At 38.7% G+C, this 26,380-nt stretch overlaps 1 protein-coding gene across 2 annotated transcripts in view; it reads right to left on the minus strand.

Annotated features, from left to right (window-relative positions):
- Positions 1 to 26,380, minus strand: part of LOC137255733 (cilia- and flagella-associated protein 221-like) — a 252,236-nt gene that overhangs the window by 71,178 nt on the left and 154,678 nt on the right. For both annotated transcript variants that reach the window (XM_067793233.1, XM_067793234.1), the window contains exons 15-16: positions 7,754 to 7,834; positions 1,959 to 2,066 (exon numbers count right to left, since the gene is read on the minus strand). In XM_067793233.1, the coding sequence (XP_067649334.1) occupies positions 1,959 to 2,066; positions 7,754 to 7,834 (189 nt within the window). The remainder of the gene's footprint in view (positions 1 to 1,958; positions 2,067 to 7,753; positions 7,835 to 26,380) is intronic.

Consider the following 26,380-nt stretch of genomic DNA (forward strand, 5'->3'; position numbering starts at 1 on the left):
TGCCATTTGGCCAGATCCACTATCCTCTCATGGCTGGATTACTGTAACAGTCTACTGGGTAATGAACGTCAGGATCTTGATACCAAATTACAGCGTGTTCAGAATGCAGCTGCATGTACCATCACCGGAAGTGGGAAGCGGTCACACATCACACCAGTCCTTGTCAAACTACACTGGCTGCCGATCAAAGCAAGGATCGAATATAAGATCCTGTGCATCTAATACCGCTGCATAAATGGTTCAGCTCCATCCTACCTGTCCAACCTAATGAAAGAGTATGTTCCATCTTGCTGTTTCAGATCAGCCAACAACTCACTACTCAAAATTCCTACAGCCAAACTGAAAACCTTTGGACACAGATGCTTCTCGTTCACATCCGCCTTTCTCTGGAATGATCTGCCCATCTTTATTAAAAACAATGAAACACTGTGTACCTTCCAGTCAAAGCTGAAAAGTTTCCTCTTCCAAAAATATTACCCTAATGTCTAGACTAGCTGTCTTATCAAAAGCGCCGCGTGCAATCACTTGGTGTTTGGACACTGTACGCTATAAAAGACAACTTATTATTATCATTATTAAGAAAGAATCTTCTGGCACTGAACGGTAGGTTATGTTGACTCGGGTACTCTGTAGCTTTAGCACAGGTTATGCTGAGACTGTCGGGAACCTTACAGATCAGTTAGATGGGTGAGAAGGTGATCGAGTCAAAGTCTTCATCAACCAACCTATATGTGAGAGATGAAGATTCCAGATCCAATCCATTGGTGATCCTGGAAGTTGCCTCTGTGCCCAAGAGGGCGACAACACCTTCTTCATCTGAAAACGATCAGTTAATTATCTCCCAATATGACAGCTACAGCTGGGATGCCGGTCACAGAATCCTCCGAGTAAAATTTAGCAATAATTTCAAGATGTAATGATAATGTATACAGACCAAAAGCCATATACAGCAAAAGTATGTCTACAGTGTCGAAAAAGACAAAGGATAATTGCCGAATAGGGACCCAGGTGCCTCCACAAACGTTGGGTGATGGGGTGATGGAGGACAGAGTGACAAGCATGGTCGGTCATGTGACTGATAAGGGCACAAAACTGCAAAGGGAAGTTACTGCTGGGTGAGAGTGATTTTACATCCCCTTGAAAGAAATGGAACTTTATGGCATTTCAAGTGTTCCACTATCATTCGCATAGAGGGAGTAGACAAGCATAATAAGCATGAGACACGATAAAGAAAAATTATTATAATAGTCCATTTGTATGGTGCATATATCCATGCACAGTGCATGCTGAAAGCATAATACAATAAGAAGTGTGAATTCGTGTGAATGAAACATTTCTGTGCTGAAAAAATGTACCATAAAGTCAACATTTGAAACAAAAACTACATAAACATTTTCAGGCCATTTGTAAATGTCTAAAAGATCCATGCCAAAGTTAAGTGGTGTATGTCTCCTATAAACTTGAGAAATGTGAAAATAATTATCACAAATTATTTCAAAACTTTGATGTGTTCTAATTTTTTTAGTCAGAAAAAGAATGAATTCGAACAACTCTCATTTTATTTCTTCATTGAGAGTGTTTGGGGTACAAGTCACTTGAATGAATGTATAGTAATCATGTGGTCGAAACTTGGTCTGAGAATATTTGAGACATATATTCCTCACAAATAAGAAACCGTCATAACATATTTTCAGACTCCAAAACCTGCCAAAAGGGGTTCAATGACATACAAGTATAACAATGGGAAAGTAACTGAGAGCAACTTTACTGTGACCATGTTCTCCCTCCATCAGAGATGTCAAGGAAATCATGGTTATTTTACAAACATAAGAAATACTCCAGTGGTAGCTGTTTCCGCAATTCATCCTAGTGTTGAAAATATCACTTATAAGAATGGAGGAAACTAACAAGACTGTCCAAGGAATATGACCAATGAACCAAGGATGACACTGACTTACCTGTGCTCCAGTTCGGAGAGGTTGAGTGAGTTTGGGTGAGATGTATCCACTAGAGGCCGTCTGGGTATCATGTTTCTTGTAGCTGAGGAGGGAGTACTGTTGTGGAACCTGGCAAAATGACATAGATATAAACATTTGATCCAGAAATCCATGTCCAAAAGTGAATCATTTGTATGAAAGTATCATTTATTTTTATGATTCCTTATGCTGCCTATACCGTTTTTAACTCTAATATGTATTCATCTCAACTGGGTATTGTTTCACAAAAACCTTTCAAGGTGCAACTGGAATTTATAGATAAAATAAGATAAAATACAAGAATGCCAATAGATTTCTTCACACAAATTTGCATAGACTACAAAAAGTCTCCACAACAAACTTGTAAAAACATTACAGATCTAAACAACATAATGCACCATTTGTCATAATTAAGTAAAAACAAACTTGCAGGAAATCTTGGTAATATAGGAAATCTAACACTATTTTGGCACTACATACTTGGATATTTCAACTATTAGTTGTACATTTATAATACTACTTCGGCCATGACATGAAAACATGTGGTAGGCAAAGTTGAATAAAATCTTCTGACCTCTCTCCCATCCAGTCGTTTCCCACTGCTCCCATTCCTGAACATGTCAATTATTCCTGTAAAGTTTGCTAAATGCTCATGATGGTCACATATAACATCACACTACTGTCATTTTTGTTGCCCCAAGTAATCTGTGAAGTGGGGAAGGTCAGGTGGGAATCCATCGGGTGAGATAGGATATTGATTATAATAAACAATTCATGGCTAAAATTTCCAAAATTTTTCAACTTATCCTATCTCCCAATATGTTATACTCCCAATACTTGTGACGGGTTGATTGATAAACTTCTTGGCTTCCAGAGCATAAAGACTAGGTTTTCAGAAGCAACATTATTCAAGACAAAAAGATGCAGTTTGGCTTTTTTGCCCTGCCTCCCACAATTTTTCAGAAGACCTCAGCAATCTCCTTCAGTCCTTTGCTGTTTTGTCTGTTTTTAAATCCTTTGAATTTTCTGCTGAATAGGGAAGAGGGTTACCATCCCAGACCTCCTCAGCACAGATCCCCAAGACCTCTTACTCATCTCCCTTACATGGATGACATCGAGCTCCTTGCCAAAGGAGATACCAATTTGAAAGAACAGGTTCTCCTTGTCGAGTCCATTTCTAATGATAATTGGCATGACAACTGGACTTGACAAATGTAATACTCTTCACCTGAAACGTGGCAAGGTAACTAATGATGGATCGGTCAAGTTACAAGTGGGAGGAGTTATTGAACATGTTGTGGAAGATCAGGCTTACACATATCTTGAAATGCAAGTTCGAGACAAGCTCCAGAAAGCCCTGATTCAAGATAAACTTTGGGCCGAGTATAAATCTTTTTTGAAGAAAATCAGGAGTTCAGAGCTGAATGCTCAAAACAAAGTGAAAGCCACCAATACTTTTCCTGTGCCATTCCTGTGCTATTTCTTGGAGTTGTTGATTTGACAAAACAAAACATCCAGAGTCTTGACTGCCTGACCAGATGGATCATGTCTGATAACAGACCCCACCAGGATCATACCTCTCTTAATCATTTACATATGCCAATCAATTGGGGAGGTCAGGCTTTTTTCATGGTAGAATTTTATTGTGTACTTTCACACATATATATTTATTGGATAATCCTCTGGTGATGCATGTCAACTCTCATGATAAAAGCAAGGAATTCCACAGCTATTTTGAGCATGCCAAGGTTGTTGCACACAATCTGAAATTTAAAGTTGATTTTGTCGATGGTGATGAACTGCTGGATGGTATAGCAATGGGAGTAAACCAGTTGAAGTCCTTCACCAAGGGGAAACTTTCTGAGAAGCCATTGCATCATGTGTACATGCGGTGTGTGACACAGAATTGCATTCCAACCAACTCCTTCTCTTGGATGAAGACGGCTGGTCTCAAATGTGAAACTGAGGGTTTCCTTTTTGCTGCTGAGGACTAGTCACTTCCAATTCACAATTGCCAGAATGTGATTCTTCAAGAAAATATTTCCATGAAATGTTGATTGTGCAATAAATTTACAGAGGCTGTCTAGCACCTTGTCTATGGATTCCCTTCCTTGGCTCAAACACCATATCTTAAATGTCATGATGGCATGATGCTTTTACTACCATCTCTGCCATGCCTGTAGCTTTGAACCCCAAGGTTCATCCATGGTACGACCCTGAACATGTTTGGGAAGTCATGGAAAATGATGATATCAGACTTCTTTGGAATAGGCCCATATACAGCCCTGAGACAAAAATTCCAGCCAACAAACCTGATTTTGTCCTTTTTGATGAAGTCAATGAATTTATTTAAATCATTGAATTTTCTGTCCCTTTTGACAGCAACACGATTGGCATGATTCAGGAAAAGCATGTTAAATATGCAGATGTTGCCTTTGAAATGTCTTGCTTGCATCCCAAGTACACTGCCGTCAGGCTTCCCATTGTTCTCGGTGCCCTTGGTCTGGAGAGTGCCAAGGTTCTCCACCTGGAGCACAACCCTTCTGACAATCTGGGTAATGCAGAAGGTTGCAGTGTTGGGGTGCCTTCATATTCTCCGGAAAGTTCTTGGCGGGTTTGTATAGGCAGTGTTTCCTGGGAGTCCTATTCACTGCCCTGGCTGCATGTAGAGGGGGCAAGGGTCCTTAGCTGATGATGAGCCTTATCAGACTGACTGTGCCAGGATCATCCCAACCCTCTCTGCTGCATTCCTATCTTAATTTGTAAAACATAATAATAACACTTTATTTGCCCAATAAAGGAGATGAGAAGGATAACCATTGTATACTGTAAGAGACTGGTAGACAAATGCATTCAAAATTGTGGCTAAGTGTAACATTCACTTAAAAGTTTAATGCTGACAGGTATAAAAGATGCTTAGGACCTTTTTGTGCTAACTATGGGGGCAAGAAATCCACGTCCAGACGGAAAAGTTTAAATTAAAAGTTTAATATTAGACTTTCAGAAACTACCCTCCATCATGGTGTTAAGAGAACAGTTGCTGTTGAGTGCAATCACTGAAGCCAAGGCCCTTGTCTTATGAGGACTGGCAGCAGGAGGAGATGGAAGGTCAGCATGGGGATAGGTGCATAGAATTTAGACCTCATCCAAAATTCCAGGGTTGTAGGTGATACTTCTGTTGTTGAAGCTGTAGACAAATGGATGAAAAGTCTCATACATAGCCTATGATACCCTTGAAATGCAGCAATATTCACCCAAAAGGCCCTGACATGGCAAGGTTAGAGATCCTCAGTGTTGTCAGGTCCAAAGATCATGAACAGCGGTGGAATGACAAAGAGTCTATCATGCTGTCCAAGCAACTGATTCTTGGCAAAAAAGTCCTGCCTAAAGGTAAGGAAAAGTCTGGTATGCCTTTTCCCTTCACCAGGCTGACATCTTGAGCATGAACTTCCAAGATGCATGCAGCATTTACAAGAGAGCTAAGGAAAAAGGTTTCAAGAAGATGATATGCCTTTCTGTGCCAAAGGCTCATATTCATCGAAGGCGATATGTCTTAGGACAACCAAAAGATCCCAAGCTGGTGGCAGAGTGGTAAGCAACCATATATGAGCATAGTAGAGACTGGAGTTCAGGTAAAGAAGAGACTTTAATTCTCAAGGTTGCGGCCATTACCATAATGAGGGTAGCCAGATACATGGCCAGTGTGGAACCCTTCAACTTCTTAGAAGAACCCAAATGCTGTAAATACTGTAATTGTTTATATTTTCAAAGGGTGCAACTTTTGCAGAAAGTTCACAAAAGACATGTTAGCACAGTAGTTTTTACATCCATTACAAACACCTGAGTGATCGTATTCATCACAAAGATTTTTCAATTGATAGACATGTAATGATCAAAGAGAGCCACCATAATTGTATTGTGTTTACTAAAACAATCAGAAACAGAGGTGGGAAAATATTTCTGTCAACATGACAACACCTGTTCCATATGAGAGATCAACTAACAACAAATTAAGAAAGAGTGTTGCACAAAAAGCACCACTTATAAGTATATTATGGAACTTAGTGAATGCATCATGCTCAATTCTGCACTGAGGCAAGAATGCTTCATGCAAATATTTTAGCATTGTTAACTGTTAAATTCGAGGAGCCGAAAGTCGAGATGTCTCTTGTCTGTGTTTGTGTTTTCTGAAATTGTGGAAAGTGATATATACTGTTCAAAATAAGTAGGGGATGTTTGGAAAAAAATTGAAATAACCAAAATTGTGGCGAATATATTTTATTACTAATAGGTCGGGACCAGTAATAGACAAGTCTTGAACTAGATGACACGGTGAATAGTGGTCTCATGTATGCTTCATTTCCACAAATGATATGAAGAGGTGAGAAGGGTCCATAAACTGAATTTGACGTTTTTTTTACAGTTAAGTCAATAACGTGTGAAACCTCCGCGATTGGCCAAACAAGCACAAATCGTCCTTAGCATACTCCTTATCAGGTGACCAAGCATGAATTGGGATATGGCATTCCATTCCTCTTGCAGCACTGTGCCCAGTTCTTGAACCGTAACTGGTTGACGCTGACGCTGTCTAACACGTCTCGCGAGCATGTCCCAAATGTGTTCTGTGGGGGAAAGGTCGGGGCTGAGAGCCAGCCAGGGCAGGGTAACGATATTTTGCCTTTGCATGTTGTCAGTGACGATTCTGGCACGATGTGCTTGGGCGTTGTTATCTTGGTAAACAAAATGTTGACCAGCTTGGCGCGCAAAGGGGATAACAATGGCATCAAGGATGTTGTCATGATAGTACTGGCCTGTGACTCTTCCTTGGACGATGTGAAGTGCTGTTCTGCCATTCACAGTGATTACTCCCCACACCATAACAGAACCACCACCAAATCGGTCATGTTGATGAACGTTGGGGTTAGTGTAATGCTCATCCTGTCGCCACCAGACCCAAGAATGCCTATCCCGGAAGTCAATAGTGAACCTCGACTCATCAGAGAACATAACCCTTGCCCATCGATGATTTCCTCAGAGGCGATGTTGTTCATTTCTGTCCTAGCCTAGGTTCTGTGTGTGTGAATATTTTGTGGATAATATGTTTGTGCTGTCCACATGGGGAATGAAATAACGTAGTGTAAATTCAAAACAGGGTACTAATAAATGAAACAGACAAAACTTAGTAATTTGATTGCTCAATGGTAGTTATCTGCTAATTCTTCCATGTAAGGCTCTTGAATCTGCATCAATATCACTGATATCACTGTCATCAGTATCGACACTAAGTGCACCAAGTGCAATTTCATCCTTTTGGGCAAGTTCTTGATACTAGCAACGATCCTCAATTTTCATTAAATGTTTGCAACAGTCTGATCTTTACTTCTGGACAATAGATGACAATCGTTCCTCGTAAGCCCTCTGTACAGAAGCCATTTTGGAATCTAAATTCTGGGACCCAATCCAATTTTTCAAATTCACCCAAATTAATTCTATATCACTGAAATTGGCAAGTCTACCCTGGACCTTCACGGGTGTCAAAGTAAGAGAGAGAAGTGCATACTGTGAGATATGACAATTTTTAATGATATAGTACCTGGAAGAAGACTTTTTGCCAGATATACACTTCTATAAATAGTAGTGTAATCCTATTATCTTGGCATAAAACACAACAAGCATGCAAAGGCATACAATGTTGACTTGGCAATCAGTTGTGTGTGAAAAACAGGTCAATGTTTTCCCTGATGATATCTGTAAAATGACAAATGTCAACATAATACCTTGAGACTGAAGTAAGGAACTTTCCTCTTGACAATGACTGCAGTTGGTTTGAATGGTACCACACCCAATGCATCAGGTGCCTGGAAGTCAAAAACAAGAAGAAAAAATAATAATAACAGAAAACATTTAGCACATGTGTACAAATCAGATTTAATACCTCTATTTTCTTATGAAAGATATACACAGTTCCTAAAACATACTCAGTAATATATACCTGCACTGATCGATAGCTGACAATTAATATTAGGATTTGATAGTAACAAGACAGCTAATAAATGATGGCTATAGTGCAACAATGAGTGAGTTAAGTTTTACACTGTACTAAGAAATATTCAAGCTATATGTCAGCGGCCTGTAACTAATCGAGTCTGGACCGGACGATCCAGTGATCAGCAGCATGAACATCATTAAAACACCAAGAACCACATGGTCAAATGTTAAAAGGTCACAGATCCAGAGTAATTAATGTTTCATGCCAACAATCTAATTACAGTCACAGTTAAAAGCTGGTCACTCTCTGCTTTCGAGAATGTGACAGACATGGCGAAAAGGCTATAGTCAACCTTGGCAAAATTTCTTCAACCGAAACATTGGCACATTAGGAAGACTGGATGCCTATCAGATGTCATTATTTGAAAATATCCGCTGCAGTTCTTGTCTGATTGTAGGCCATGTTGGATCTGGTATAATGATCGACTGTTATCCTATTCATGTTGTTTTCCCCTAGATATTTAATGTCATGTCATGTCATGTAAAACTATGATGAATATTACCTATGAGATTAAAAATCCATGTTTGATTTAATTTTGAATCCACAAACTACACACCCACCCCCTTTGCCAATGCTACAAAAATCTGAAAATTTACTTATATGCTTATTTGCTTATGTGTATATCTTATGAAATAATGAAGTTCCATGAAGTTCCTCAAAACAATCCTCAATCCCGGATGGGACTCAACCGAAAAAAGTACTAGAATTTGTACTTTACTAAGAAAGTGAAATCCCAAATATGACATATGTTGCATTTGACCACTTTCTAAATGGCATTGTGTAATCATTCCTCAAAACAAGTCTACCTCCAAGCGTTTTTAGACAGTTAAAATTGCAATACAGCAAGTTTTCAACTCCCGTGCTATAACATGTGTTTGGTGGTATAAAGTTCACTCACACCTATTTATATGTCATTCACTTGATTGTGAGGTAATGAATTTATAACAAGTATAATTAGTGGTCACATCACTGAGATTACTTAACAATTTAGCATTTCTGGTGTCTGGAGTAAACACTCAGACAAATGTTTCATATCATGCAAGTAGTTGTTAGGTGGGCTATCTTAAGTGACCAATGAGACTATATACCATTGTGAAAAACCTGCAACAGTCATGTGATCATTTGAGAACTATCACTAGGTATGACCTGAAACTACTGGGTTACTTATTAGACTCTTGAAAAACACATAAAATGGAACAGGTTTCTCTGTCAGCTGCAAATGAATAGGATATTGTTCCTTTAAGTGGATATTGATGGATAAATTTCTTGAACAAGGTAATAGTTTATGTTATTGCAATAACTTAAGTCTGTTTTCATTTCATTTTTTATATTTTGGTCTTATTTGTTGTAGAAATTCAATATAATCATTCCACTTGATCTAGTGCGTTGCAGTGAACTTCTTTAAAATGAGACAGGCAACATGCACTTGGTCGTACCTAGGTATAGAGCATGTGTGAAATAGGATTCACTTCGGCAATATAAAACATGTCTAGATGTTACAGTACTTTTATAAACTTCACTAAAACCATATAATAACAAATTAATCATGCAATGACAAAAGTATAAAAATGTACAATGACTTAATTTTCTTTCAATCTTAACAGTTTTACCACTGGCAGATAAAGTTAAACTTCAAAATGATTTGATTTGATTTGATACACCTCCAACCAACGGGTATCCCCTGGAAGGTCTTTATCACCAGTTTGTGATTACCACACATTCCTGACAATTGAAGAAATTCTGTATAGTATGTAACAGTTAGTTAGAAATATATCAATTACATTTTGAGCAGCAGTTCCTCACTTATCTGAGGCCATTTTGGTTCATAATTCTGACAATACCCTATATTTTTATTACACTTTTAAAAATGCTAGACACGTATTACCCAAGCAGTTAGTTGTTTGCATCAGAAACACCAGGCATCATAGTATGCAATAAAATATTTACCCCTTGTAAAGTAAGTCCATCAGTCAGTATTGTGATTTGTCTCAACAAACATCATATAATTCTGACCCCTCAAGAGGATGTGTATGATAGAATTACATTACATATGTGTTTGTTTTGATAACATTATATTGACAAATATTTCCCATGACAGACCATACATTATTACTCACCCGTTGAAGATAATGCAGTGTAATATCTTTATGGCAATGTGGAACTAGTGTAATACTGCTTGACGTATGACGTCAAAATGGTTCAAAGTTGTGACGTGAAAATCCTAATGCTGATGTCGCAATTTTACTAGACCTTGCTTGACTCGTGGAAAGCTGAGAGTCCTCACTCTGTAGGGAATTCGTAGCAGTTTCTGTCAATTTATGTTGGTGAGTAATAAACAGAATACTAAACTCGCTTCCGTGAAATATCATTTTTATTAAACTCGTTAAAGATTTAGTATCAAATGAGCTTTCGCTCGTTTGAGCCCAAATCATTAACTCCTTTAATAAAAATGGTATTACACGGAAGGTCGCTAAGTATCCTCTATTTATCTAATTTTCACTTTTTAGTCTGATTTTCATTCAATAGTTCTTAACAAAAACTTTAGATTATGTAGGTTTGTTAGGAATTAACACAGAAAATATAATAAAAATAAGATGTATGTTTTTGATAACATAAATTTGAATTTAACCACTCAAATATTCTATGAAGATATGTTTGTGCAGTTGTTTTTATATTTTTACAAATTTAACAAATAATAATTATGTACAAAGACTGAATAAAGTCATGCACGTGCAATTTAATATTAAAGTACACACGCACCATCATACAAAAACTCAGCATTACAACATTGTACGGTGCAGCTACAATGTGAAGTGGGAAGAGATTCTGATTTTTTAAAATATATTTGTGTTAGAATTTTAGAAATCAATTTATTTTAACAAAACATGAAGAGCTAGGTCTAATAAATAAAATATGGCTATTATAATAATCTGATTATTGTGAAAGCAAGCTAGACACTGCATTAAAATGTAAACCATTTGTTGCTTAACTCATAAAGCCCTGGAGCCGCTCCACTGCCCAACACCTGGCACCCCTCGCTGAATGCCTGATTGCTGCGACGAGGCTAGTAAGTGCTAATCATGCCTGAATTCCCTGGCAGGTCTCGGATATGACAGGAAACTGTCTAGTCTCACAAACAAGTACTGATTATTCAGTTGTGTCGTAAAGATGTAAATGGAAAAGAGGTCGATGTGAATACATATATATAACAGCATTTCATGTAATCTTATTACATGTGTCTTTTATACCCCTTTGCCAGTGTGTGCTGTATTTTTATCAACACCCACGCGGTCTTTGTACGTACGAGATGAACAAATATACAAATTCTTCCTGTCTCTCTCATCGTATTGACTGAATTATAATATATTATTTACAACAGAGTGTAAAAAGAGGGTGGCACTTGCATTATAATCGTCTACATTATTTGCCAATACATTGCTCGTGTTTACTGACTATTTCAAGGAAAGTATCAATAGGTGTGTAAGTAACATGGAGCATATAGAAATTTATAGTTTGTCACTTTGTTCATCTTAACTTAACGCTGCAAACATACATCACCATTCATACACATACACACTGCATGATACATTTATCATTACTCGATGCTAAACAAAGCTTCCCGTCATGTGATGGGATAAAATATCCCGAATGTAACGCATTATATCTCAGTTACTCATTATATTGGCTGATACTTTGACCAATCGTATCGTGAGAACCTGTCAAAAAGGAAGGGCAAGGTGATGGGGCATGGCATAAATTTCTGAAGGGCACGTTTGGTCAGTCAGATTGGATACATTGATTTTTTATTGTATTGTTGACCAGTGGATATGTTGTGTATTGGTTGTATATTCTAACTATCATGTAACAATTTGTGTATTGTCCGATATCGTATCGCTATCAAGGTTCACCAGACTGCACCCATTTGTGCATATACAGTACAGAGAATGAAGCGTACGTAGCACCATCAAGTGGGTTGTCCGACAAAATAACAACACATGTTTATTTTACGCTTGTCCCGGGACAGTCCTTTCAATAAGGGAGTAGGGGCGTGGCTACGTATAAATTCTACCAGAGACTGTTGTTTCAAGACCAAAAGTAGTGCTAAATAATCCTATTACTGTAGTCTGAATGATGATACGCAAGGGTATCAATACCATGACTAATATACTATAATGCTTTTACTGATGATGGATCAACGGAATTAGTTGCTATACGTGATAATTACAGAGAGGTGTCAAGAAACTTTCAATAGCACATAAAGTAAGGGATTTTATTATGTACGCACATTTTCCTGGCTATTTGATTGGTCCAGAGGACCGTCGACAGAAAACTATATTGACTCCAACCCAGGTCCGACCAATATTCGTATTGACTTGAGTTACTAAAAATAGATTTTGAGAGACCCGGATGAGGACTTCCCTATGATTCAACCAATGAGATAGCTTTGCTTGACGGAATTCCCGTTACGCTTCATTCGTAACGCTGAGATGACAGAAAGTAAACAAACTCGTTTTGCGGAACTTTCGGATACTGAAAAAAAGATTATTTTGGAAAATGTTGAAGCCAAAAACACAAAGAAGGCCACTTCAACGGCGATACGTGTTTTAAGGGAATACCTGAGCCAAAAGGGCAAAACTATCGAATTTGAAAATCTCACCCCTGAAGATCTTGACGCTATTTTATCAGAGTTTTACCTAGAAGCAAGGACCGAAAAAGGAGAAAAATACAAAAAATCAACGCTCATGGCCTACAGACATGGAATACAGAGGTACATCGAAAAAACAAGACCTGACATTGACATAATACGAGGCGCAGATTTCAAGACATCAAGCAAGACTTTCAAGGCGATGGGAAAAGAATTGAAGCGCACTGGATTCGGCGAAGTAAATCATCATGCCCCCATAGCCGACGCAGATCTGATTAAACTGTACGACTACGTTTGCAGTGATGACAGTCCCGTATTTCTACAATACAAGGTGAATAGACAAATACAAAAATCGTTATGTAATCAAAATGTTTTTGATGCACTACACTTCAATGTATTTACAATTTTAATGAGTATCAATATTGATCAATCATGATTCTATAAATCCATTAATTAGACCTAATATTTGACGATCAGGTGTTCCTGGATATAATGCTTCACTTTGGAAGGAGAGGGAGAGAGAACCTGGCAGCACTAAGGGTAACAGACCTAGCGGTTACCACGGACGCTGAGGGAGACATGTATGTTTACATGTGCACGGACGAACAGACTAAGAACCATCAAGATGACAGAGACCGTGCTAGAGGGAGGATGTATGAGAAGAAAGGTATGCAATTTTATTGAACACATTATTTTGAATGTAAGCCATTATGATTGTAAACACTGAAAGGATACATACCACAGTTACAACAAATGACGCTGGCGAGGCAACCGTGACTACAAATATCAAGGGACGTCACTCTCATTCAATTTCCTTCGGCTGTTTTAAGTTTTGATAAAAGCTTGCTCAAAGGTTCAAATCCATAAAATGTTACATTATTATGCACTTTTATTCAAACAATTTATTCATTCTTTTACAGACAATACAAGATGCCCAGTCCGTTCTTATGTGAAGTACATAAGACTTCTGAATAAAAACTGCCCAAAGTTGTTCCAACAACCGAACACGAAGATGGAATATAACCAGCACTATTATCCCATTGCCCTTGGCCACAACCGTATCGGTTCAATGATGCCAAATCTGAGCATCAAGGCAGGGCTCTCCATGAAATATACTAATCACTCACTGAGAGCGACAACTGCTCACGTCTTGGACGCAGCTCAGGTCCCTTCCCGCCATATTATGACCGTGACTGGACATAAGTCTGAGTCCAGCCTAAAAACATACACTGGCTACACTGATGAGAAAGCCAAGAAGAAAATGTCAGCAACCATAGCTGAGAAAACCTGTGATGCTGCCGCGCCTGTTGATGATATCAATAACTTCCTGAATGATGTTGACTTTGACAGACTTCTGGAAACAATTGATGTTCATGAAACTACTGACTCTGCAATTAAGCCTAATGTGCAGATGCAGAGCAGCATGGTACATAACTGCTTGACCCGAATGCCCGGACCTGTAATGCATGGCTGCAATGTTACTATTAACTACAATTTCTACCAACACCAGTAAAATGAGCTTTGTATTCACAGTATTGTTGACGTAAGGTTATTGGTTTGTAGTGGAAATAAAATTACTTTTCTTGACTGAATGATTATGTTTTGGTTTTTAGAAGTTCATTTTCTGTAATTACATAATAAAACAATTATAGACTGGTGAATTCGGTCAATACCTGTTTTTATGCACCCGCGAAAAGCAATATTGACCTCGGACTTCATCCTCGGTCAATATTGCTTTTCGCGGGTCCATAAAAACAGGTATTGACCTCATCACCAGTCTATAATTCTATAATGTAAGTGTGCCTTTCTTCACACATATTTGGATTCTTTTTATGTAAGACATACTTAAACCAAATGATGTCCCTCTCATATCATTGTGTGAGATTAAATTGTTCAAAACTTCTATGTCAATGGCAGTTAAAAGACGAATTTACGCACATGCCTAATAATCTGTGAAAGAAGCGTTTTCGCCGATACATTGCTAGTGTATACTGAATATTTTAAGGAAAGTACTAATAAGCTAGTCTGTGACTTACATATAACAGATTCATAGTTTGTCGCTTTGGTTCATCTAGATTTAATGCAGGAAATATACGTTATCGCACGAACATACATGCATACATATTGTATAATGCTATTCCTTGCACATACATAAGACAAAGGGTCATGGGATGGGCGTCATCAAAGTTCCCGAATAGGTCATTTTGTATCTTAACTGTTCAATATACTCCCTGATCTGTTTTCTATGACCAATCGTATCATGAGATACCTGTCACATTGGAAATGACAGGTGATGGGGCGTGGGCTAAATTTCTGAGGAGTATGTTCGGTCACTAGACAGCTTCGATACAGACTGACTATTGGTTAGATCGTTGACCAATCGATATGCTAGATTTCAGCTTTATCAACTCTAGCTATCATGAAAAGTTTGCGTATCATGAACATACATAATTGTAAGGATGCCTGAAATGTACACGTAGAACTAACAGGCACTTTGACAAGTTTATTTTTCTTTAAAGCGCTCAAAGCGCTACAATCCGATTATTTTTACCCCAGATAAACCAATCCAACCATTGAGTAGAGATAGTATTTATTTGCATACACATTTTGCGCACACTACTTGCACATCAAACATAACGGCTTGCTGAACATTTCAATAAAATCTGCACATTGTTATGAATAAATATCATAATTTAAGTACATGTATTATAGAATTCAAAAAAGTAACAGGATACTGATTTATTGTGATGTATACACTTGTAGTTGAATCTCCCCAAATATTTATGAAGATGGGCATACTTATATTTGTTTTGAAAGCAAACGAGGTTCAGAAGATTGACAATGGGCGTGACTCCACAAAACAGGTTGTCCAATGATGTAACAGCGCATTAGTTTGTTTTACACTTGTCACAGGACAAAAGTTTACCTGGACATGCATTCGGCCAGAGGCTGTTATTCTGAGGTTGAAAGAGGTGTTCACATATCTCATTTAGTGTTGTCTGATTGAATGATTATACGCATCAATTCCGTAACTGATATATTATCCTCCTTTTATTGACGATGGATCTGATGCATTACACTGGATATATAAACGTTTCTTACACAATGCTTATGCAAATTGCATTGAAAAATCACATTTCAAATAAGCATGAAACAGCTTGAACAAAATACCCCAGTTACCTTTGTATGGTTTATGTGTACTACATATGTATACTGAACATCATTGAAAACGCACCACCCCTAAAATTGTGGATTTCTAAGAGCAGAAGTGAGCAATCTATGTAAATTTTACAAATTTGTGTAGACCAATGTTTGATAAAGAAAAGAAGCAAAAAACAATCAAGCAAAACAGTGAAGATTTAATGCAGCTGACAATGAAATAAAGATGGGGTCAAAATGGAAAGTCAGTAGCGTGTATGACCCCCGTTAGCAGCAACACAAGCTGTGCAACGTCTCCTCATTGAACGGATAAGTCTCTGAATAAAGTCCTGAGGCACTGCATTCCACTCTTGCTGCAAGGCATTGTCGAGTTCCCCAAGGTTGTTGATCTGCGGACGACGTGCGAGGCGTTGGCCGATGTAATCCCACAAGTGTTCGATGGGTGACAAATCTGGTGACAATGCAGGCCAATGAAGTAGAGGAATGTTGTTGTTAGCCAGATACTGTATCGAAACACGTGCAGTGTGGGCTCGTGCATTGTCATGTTGAAATGTGTGCAGATCTTGATGCTGGTGAAAGAAGGGAACGACGTTGTTCTGAAGAATGTTGTCACGGTAGTAAACGGCATTCACTCTGCCACGACAAACAATCAGAGCGGTTCTGTGGTGATAACTTATCCCTCCCCACACCATAATGCTGCCTCCACCCCACCGATCGGTTTGCACAACACAATCATGATGATAACGTTCACCCCGTCGACGCCATACCCGTAGACGCCAGTCAGCATTTCGCAAGTGAAAACGCGACTCGTCGGAGAACACCACACCATGCCAACGTCGTAACAACCACACACGATGCTGTTCAGCCCATTGTCGGCGTTCACGGCGATGCCTGTCAGTCAGGATGGGTCCAACGTAAGGGCGTCGACAACGTAACCCTGCCGCACGGAGACGGCGTCGGACGGTGGAAGCGCTGATCAAACCACGTCGACCCTGGACAGCGTTGGCAAGGTTCGATCCCGAATATGGTGCCGTACAATGTCTCGATCTTGACGAGGGGTGGTAACACGTGCCTGACCTGGGCGTTGCCGGTCCCTGCTGGTTCCTGTTTGTTGGTATCTGTTAGCAAGCCTCAGAATGGTCGAATGATGACACCCAAATCGTCGTGCAATGTTTCTGCTTGAAGCGCCGACCTGCAACATACCCAAGGCCTGTTCTCGTTCCTCTGGTGACAATCTTGGCATGGCGAAAAAACTTTACTTACGAAAGTACTGCGAAAATGAGAACGGTTTTGTGCCGAAGGTCATTTATACCCCTGAACAGCATGCTTTCTGCATGCAATTTGTGCCCTTCGTGTGTGATGTGCATGAATTTTGTTGTTTTCATGTGATGTGTTCGATGATGTGTTCGAACGATCCGATTTTTACTGTAGAGCGTTATTTACGATCTAGTGTGTTATTATCAAAATTCCCACCATTAATTTTCCATTTCCAAAAGATTCTATTGCCTTATTTCAAAATTTACAGGTGGTGCGTTTTCAATGATGTTCAGTATATATTTTGAGTAGATACAAGAGTTATCACTTCATATTCGATTATGTATTATTGTCAACTTTAAAAATCAATAGTCGCAAATGAATTAGGTCTAAATTAGTAACTTGGTTTATTTCAAATCTACACGAACATGGGTGTAATACAGTATTGCTATTTATGTCTACGATTCATAATATTAACTACTACAACGAATGAATGATTTAATTTAGAAGGTTTTGTAACCTTGTCACCGTTAATTCAATCAATGTGCAAACATAGTATCTTAGTATTCACTCCCAATGACGAGTAACAAACACTTACCTCCTGTAACAACATCTCATAATCCCTTTTCTCGCAGACATGTGTTCATTTGCCTGTATAAGCCCCCGACATTGCAAGCAATTGTTATCAAAACACATTGATAGTTCTTCTGATTAACACAGAAAGTAACCTCTCTCGTAAGAAAGGCTAATCTTTGATCATTACTGCTAAACTGATTGAAATTACAGGTACAGTACGAATTTAAAACGTAAAACCCCCAATACGCGGCTACCGCTGAATGAGAGGTGCTTTTCATAACCCCCAATATGTGGCTCTCGCTGAATAAGAGGTGTTTTTTATTACCCCCAATACGCAGTTCTCGCTGTGAGAAGCTAGTTAATTTGCCGCATATACGCGGCTCTCGGCCTTATTGAGTTAAAACACTTAACAGTGCCATTTATTATACTAGAGATTGAAATTTATAATCAGTATGAATATATGTATTTTTTTCAGTTATGTAATGAAAAAAATTTGGAAAGTGCCCTTGAATATGTACTTATCCTAGTAGTAGTATTGCTTCCTCTCTGTCAGAAATAAAATATTTATAATATCTGCATATTTTAATATGATTTCCTTTTATTAAAAATTAGAAAAAAACAAAACATTTTAACTTATACCCATAAATCAGGATAATTAAAATGCAGTAGACATGTGCTATGTTTTTATGTATTATTTATCCCTACAGTAATTTTATATTTCATGCATCACAAACAGAAACAAGAGTCATCAGAAGATGACATATCCCCCGGCCCTCACATGTTTAAAAGCACAAATAATCTGAAAGTTCCTCATTGTTTTTTAAAGACTAAGTTTCAATTGTTTCCATGGAAATTGGAATTCATGAAAATTATAAATGCCATAAATCTGTAACCAGCAAAGTCACAATTTCAAGATCTGTCGTCTCATATATCTGCCAAGATCTGTTGAAAGATATGAAATGGTTTTCGAGTTGTGCTCTGGGAACGAAGCCCACCCCTCCATTTTGAGATTAAGTCTGAAACGTTTGCATGGAAACCGAGAAAATAATAAATGTTTAATAAACCTTTAGAGAGCAACAGGTACCACTTTGGGGTCTGCAACACATATCTGCCAAGTTTTACATACAGATATTAAGATGTTTTTGAGTTTGCTCACACCTGTCACTTTTCAGACTAGGTTCAAAATGTTTCCATGGAAACCGAGAAAATAATACATCACAAGATCCTGTATATAGCAAAAGGCACCACTTCAGGTTCTGACTGTCACTTTTCAGACTAGGTTCAAAACGTTTCCATGGAAACCGAGAAAATAATACATCACAAGATCCTGTATATAGCAAAAGGCACCACTTCAGGTTCTGACTGATATATCTATCAAGTTTTGCAGAAAAATATTGAGCGGTTTTTGAGTTCTGCTCCGGAAATGAAATACACCTCTCACTTTTGAGACTATGTCTGAAACATTTCCATGGAAACCAAGAACCTAATAAAACACAAAAACCTGTAAATACCAAAAGGCACCACTATAGGTTCAGACTGATATATCTACCACACTGTGCAGAAATATACAGAATGGTTTTTGAGTTCCGCTCCGGAAACGGAGCCCATCCCTCCATTTTGAGACTATGTCCAAAATGTTTCCATGGAAACCGAGAGTGAGTGAGTGAGTGAGTGACTTTAGTTTTACACCGCACTCCGTAATATTCCAGGTAAATGGCAGCGGTCTGTCAATAATTGAGTCTGGACCAGACAATCCAGTGATCAACAACATGAGCATCAATCTGCACATTTGGGAATCGATGACATGTATCAACCAAATCAGCAAGCCTGACCACACGATCCCGTTAGTCGCCTCTTACGACAAATGGAAACTGAGAAAATAATAAATCACAAAAACCTGTACATAGCAAAAGACACCACTTTTTCTGATTGATATATCTACTAAGTTTTGCAGAAAAATATTGAACAGTTTTTGAGTTCTGCCCCGGAAACGAAGCCCACCCCACCATAAGGCTAACACCAAAATGTTCCATGGAAAAACAAAAAAATATAAATGCCAAAAATCTGTACATAGCAAAAAGCACAACCATAGGCTGAGATTACTAAACTGAAGGTAAAATTTGAAGCAACACCAATATTTCACGATCTTTAGATAAATTGGATTCTATGCAAGTGTAAGGGTTTCTCACATCTATAAATTTGACATACAGTCAAACGCCGTTGTGTCGAACTCGTTGGGTCCAAGGGGAAAGTTCGACTTATCCGAGTGTTCGACACATCCGTCAGCATTGAAAAGACCAAGAACCAACACGACCACGTTGCTTAACACATCGTTATTTTGCAGTAGGATACACATACGAACAATATATCTTTGCAATAAACGTTTACGGCAGTATTGATCTTTAAATTACAACATATACAAATGTAAATCAATTCAATCACTTTATTCGTCATGGCAAATAAATATGCATACAAAAAGATAAGAACAAGAATAATTTAACAAACTCACAAGCGATCCCATTTAGTTGACAGCACTAATTCATTTTCAGTCAGTATAAAAAGTAGTATAGTTCATACAAACGGAATCGGAATGTACATACGTGTACATGTGGGGAATTTATCTATGACAGCCTCGTATTTTGTCTCTATCGTCTTAACAGATAATTTTCGCTTTTTAGGTGTAACATGCGATCCAGTTATCCCCCGGGCTGATCGGGTCCTTAGCTGAATTGCCCTGCCATGTTACTAACCGTACTGGTTAAAAAAATTGATCCTACACCTTAAATACTAAACCAAAAACAAAACATCAATTTAGATAATCCAACTCCGTTTTCCTCACTTCTCATTTTGTATTTTCAAGGAAATCACATGACCGCTAACATGCGCCATTGTTTGTTTAGAGATATCCTGTCGGTCCGTGATCAACGTGTCACTGGTAAAAACTTAAATATGGTTAATTGTTTGAGTAAAATTCAGTTGGTAAGTGTGCTAACAATGTGTGTATAGATGCGTAGTTAAACATGTCACTTTATTGTTGAGTCCGTTAATCGTTACTTTTGATCTTTAGGTAGCACGTTTATGAGGATGACTTCCGATTGCGCGACTGAAGTTTTCAGTTGCAACAACCAGCTTTGACAGTTCGAGACAAAAGGGTAAATTTGTACTTGTTAGAGCCTTTGGGGACCCTAAAATGAGTTCGACACAACCTGGAATTCGACACATCTAGTTCGACACATCAGTGTAAAATAATGATAAATATAAGGAAATCGGCAGGGACTGAGATGTCAGTTCGACACATCCGAGAATTCGTCTCAACCGAGTTCGAGACAATGGAGTTCGACTGTATACAGAGGAAGAGGTATAGGCACTTTAAGGGTGTGTCAAATCACTTAAATGTTACCTGAAAAATGTCTGTCAATTCATTGAAGAAAAGTCCATGCAATTGTACAGTAAGTGTTTGGGAAACATTCTATGGCATTCAGAGAAGCAGAATGATGTCATTAATTGCGTCAAAAGTTTTGCAGAATCTTCAATAATGGGTGTATCCGCCATGACTGTTAATCACCTCTTGACAACGACATCTCATAGACAATACTAGGTTCCTCGGGAAAGGCACAGGAAGGTGATTCCATTCGTACACAACTGCATCAGAGAGCTCTATCATGAAATGATAATTCATACCAAAATTCTCTATTAATTGTAACCAGTACAAGCAATATATTAGCATTCAAATATTAGGAAAATATGAATATAGAATAGAGCTTTCATCATGTATCAGTAATAGCTTAGACAAGACTCCTCTCAAAAGTAGTAAAGCTTACCTCACAGACATTCTGTTGAAAAAGGTATAAGTTATGACCACACAATTTCATGGTTAAAAGCCTAGCCTGAGGTAATCAGAACACCACTGTAAGACAAACCATTCACTAAGACAAGGATTATGTCTAGACATGTTAATATACTGCTTTGATGAGGTAAACATGCCATCACCTATAGTAAAATAACATTATGCAAACACCAGTTAAGGGTCGTTAAAGATCCAGCCCAGAGTAAACAATCAAGCATCCAGTAAATGTGCCAACAAGATTAATGTCACTTAGATAATTGGATTAAAAGATTAAGTACTCCCCCTGTCTGGTCACTGAAGTTTTAATGGTAGGACACACACCATTTTGTTTATTCTGTATTTCATTGGCTATTGTAGGTTACACCCATTTTTTGTATCAGTCAGCAAATCATAATCTTTGTATTGTTTAAATTGTAGTTAAATAGTCTCCAACTTCATTTTGTCCATCAGTAGGGTTTAGACTCCCAACACAGGTCAGCTCTAGCCCTCAGCCCAGAGGGTTGTACCGACTCTCTGTGGCCACCCTTGTTACTCCATCTCTTGTAAATAAAATTGTAATTAGCTTCTTGTGACTTCGGACTCTTTTCTGAGTTAAGTCCGACAAGGAAACCAGCACGCTAGGTAGATAAGGGATTTCACCAGAACCCTCACTTGGACCCAAGACCATATCATAACACAAGGTTGAAAAGAACATTTCCTTCTAAACTCAAACTCACTGACAAAGGGTAGTTTGTACAATTAACTTTTAAACCAGGATATCAGATAATCATTCTGCATATGTTGTACGCACAGATTTGTTTGTGACTACAGAAAGTTGAATTCTGTCACCTTACCAATGTCATGACCACTCCCCGTTTTTGACGATGTTGTTGATCACATCGGCAATGGCCAAGCTACAATTTTCTCCACATTAGATCTCGCAAATGACTTTTTCCAAGTGCCATTACATGAAGATTCAAAGCATAAAACTGCTTTTGTCACCCATCAAGGCCTATATCAATTCAAACGTTTGCCACAGGGTTTATCTAATTCTCCACTTTGTTTTCAGCAACTCATGAGCAAAGTGCTAAGGAAATTGCTTTTTAAAGTTGATAATTTACAGCAAAAACTTTGAGGAACATCTCCAACATTTGGAGCAAGTTTTCTACTATCTCAAACAGGCAAATTTAACACTGAAGCCATCAAAATGCAATTTTGCAACAGACAAGGTTTCATTTCTTGGTCATGTCTTATCATGTGGAGGTGTCCAAGTTGATGACAAAAAGGTCGAAGCAATTAAGTCCTTCCCAGTACCCAAATCACAAAAACAGGTTCGTTCGTTTTTAGGCCTCACAAACTTTTACAGAAAGTATGTGAAAGATTATGCTAAAATAGCATTGCCACTGAATGCATTGTTAAAGAAGCATTCAGAGGCAGAAACTGGGAAGAAACCAAAAGTCCAGTGGTCTCTCGAGTGTGATCAGGCATTTAACACACTCAAACATGCTATGTGTAACACACCTGTTCTAGCTTATCCAGACTTTGACAAAGAATTTTTTTCTCGCAACCGATGCCAGCGATTTGAGCATAGGGTTTGTATTAAGTCAAAAAGATGAAAAGAATAATGAGCATCCTATAGCTTTTGGCGGAAGAGCTCTTCATGGCAGCGAGAAGAACTGGAGCATTACGGAAAAAGAAGGCCTAGCTCTGGTTGAAGCCATCAGATCATTTCATCCATACCTTGCAAATTCACTGTCTACACAGACCACATCGCTTTGAAATGGCTCAAATCCATCAAGGATGCCACAGGTAGGTTAGGTCGATGGTTGCTAGAACTATTTACCTATACTTTCCATATTGCTCATCGCAGCGGCAAAGCTAACGCAAATGCCGATGCACTTTCACGCAGGGAATATGAGCACAACATTAACTGCCAGAATCAAACAGAAGAAGATGCCGAGAACTTTACAGCAACTTCACTTGGGCAAAGAAGCAATACCACAACGTCGGCAAGCCCACATTTATCCTCACACTCACTGGTCACCCAATCCACTCAGACTGAAAATGATAGCATAGTAAGTATTAATCACGTGGATTCTGAATCAAAGACATCTCATTGGTCTGTCACCTTCGAGTACGAGGAGGACTACCAAACGGTACCGGCAAACGTTGCAGCATTACATGCCACCAGTGATGATGTCACACAAGCTACAATGATCGAGGCAAATATTAATTCTCATCCCAACTTACGTCACCTACAAAGGATCTGTCCAGATTTCACACAGATTTTTGACTACAAAGAAGATGACATCCTTCCAGAAGATGAAAAAGATCGCCAAAAGATTCTACTTGAAGCCACTACCTTTGAAATTGACGATGGAATACTCTATAGATTTGTCAAACAGAGACAGAAGGGTCACGCAGACAAGTTTATTAAACAGCTGGCTGTTCCAAGAACTCTCAGGAACCAGGTCCTGAGATCCTACCACGATTCTGAGTTTGGCGGTTGTCACCATGGGAAGGAAAGGATGCACAACACCATGAGACCAAAATACTTCTGGCCCAAGATGTACAGCGATATTGCAACATACGTCCAGACATGTGAGGTATGTCAACAAACCAAGAGGCACTATCACAGCAAGAAGGCACCCCTACGTCCACTACCTGTAGAAGAAGTCTTCACCCGATGGCATGTTGACATCCTTGGTCCCTTGCCAACTACACCAGACAAATACAAGTTCAATCTGGTCGTCACCGATGCAGCATCAAGATGGTGTGAAGCCTTTCCCCTTAGAACCCAAGAAGCCACAGAGGTAGCAGATGTTCTCGTGAGAGAAATATTTTGTCGGTATGGCGCTCCAAAGACCTTAATTTCAGACAGAGGTCAGAACTTCATGTCAAAATTAATCGAAGCTATTTGTGAACTTTTGGCTATCAAATTCACTCATACTAGCCCATACCATCCCCAAACAAATAGCTGTGTAGAGAGGCTCAATTTTTACATCAATCAGTCACTAAGAGCCTATTGTAACAAAACTCAAAATGATTGGCCCCGGTTTCTTCCAGGCATTATGATGGCCAATCGAATGGCTCCAAATTCATCCACTCAAAAGTCCCCTTTCGTTATGCTTTTCGGCCGAGAAATGAGAGCTCCACAAGATGTATCGTTAATTCCAAAGGAAAATTTAGGCCACAACAACAAAAGTTATCTTTCAAACTTGCTTGAGGAGCTAGAAATTACAAGGACAATTGCAGCAGAAAACACAGCTCGAGCAAAGGAGGTGTATTCGGAACAATATAATCGTAAGGCTAAAGAACCAGATTTCTCCCTGGGTCAAAGAGTTTGGCTATACTGTCAAAAAGTAGAAAAAGGCCTTTGCAACAAATTAACCAAAAAGTGGTATGGCAGTTATTACCATTGTTCATGTAGGTCCAAATTTCACGTACAAACTGCGCAGAAGTTCTGACGACAAACTACACAAACCACTGGTCCATGCCAACCGCCTGAAGCCATATTTCGATCCAGCTGATCGACCACAGTATCCACCAGAACCATACCTGAACAACAACAATAATATGGATTCAAACGTCATAGATGACAACGAGGGACAAGTCAACAACCCACAGCTCAACAGCAAGGATTCCCAGTCAACACATTCAACCAATGATCAACCAAACACAGGTACAGAACTCAATTCTAAAACTAAGGCAGGCAATCGGAGGTCTAGAACCAAAAAGAAGACAGGCATACAGGAAAGCACAGCAGGACCTAGTACAACAGTTCCAAACCAAGAGCAGAACAAACCAGGCACAAGTAAATCCACCAAGGAGAAAGGAAATGCAAACAAGGGAAAACGAGGTGTAAACAGGAAACATCATCAGCCTAAATCAAGGCCACAGTCAGAATCAAGTCCAGTTGAACAATCAAGCCAACAACCAATGTCAAGCAAAGGAAACAAGATTTTCAATCCTGATGACATTCATTCACTGCTTACTTCCAAGAGAGCAAACAACAAAATCTACTATAGGGTGAAATGGAAGGATCCAGAAAGAGGAAATACATGGGAATATGGCAGCAGCATTCCAGACACAATTCGAAGAGAATTTCACGTAAAGAAAAACATGTCAGGAAAACGACGAAAATGGCCACTGAAAAATCACAAGTTCTTCAACCAAAAAGAATCTGCGCAAAACATTCAAACAGTTATTGCTCTATCAAAGAATTCCAAACAGAAATCGACGAATGCAGACACTAAATTGGATGTTAAACCATACCCAATAGTACCAAGACATCTACGAAAAATCAATAAATTCCTTGTGAAAGTTCTGGGCATAGAAATAATTCAAGGAGACTGCTATGTCACAGCTGCGTATAACACTCCAAAAGATGATCCTTATCATATCAAGACAACTTATTTTGAATCCGTTCCTCCCGATCTCATACAGGACTACATCAATGAAAGCTGGATGGACTTCTATTCATATTTGGACTCTGACAATCCTGTATGTATGGTACAAACAGATGCATCTCCAATCTATGAATCCAAACGTATGACATTTCCTTTCAACAAAATCAGATTTGGATACCGTGTACCAGCCACGTCTTTTCAACAAAAGATGTGCCCATACGAATTTGTGCTCCCCTTTCATACCTGTGGTGTGCAGGTCGCAATATACCTACAAAAGATACAAGATCTTCTTAATGAACGGTTATTACTGTTAACCTCCAGGTAGGTATATTCATGTCGAGTCGTTTCACACTGTGTTACCTGAAGACACTAGTTGTGAACAAATGACATCAGTCTGATCACCTGAGTTATTTTGAATCACAACAAAATTTTGAGCATTGATCTGATCAACCAATCTCAAAAGTGAAATAGACCGTACTGAAGTAC

The sequence above is a fragment of the Haliotis asinina genome, chromosome 11 (assembly GCF_037392515.1).
Source record: "Haliotis asinina isolate JCU_RB_2024 chromosome 11, JCU_Hal_asi_v2, whole genome shotgun sequence".
Lineage (NCBI taxonomy): Eukaryota > Metazoa > Mollusca > Gastropoda > Lepetellida > Haliotidae > Haliotis > Haliotis asinina.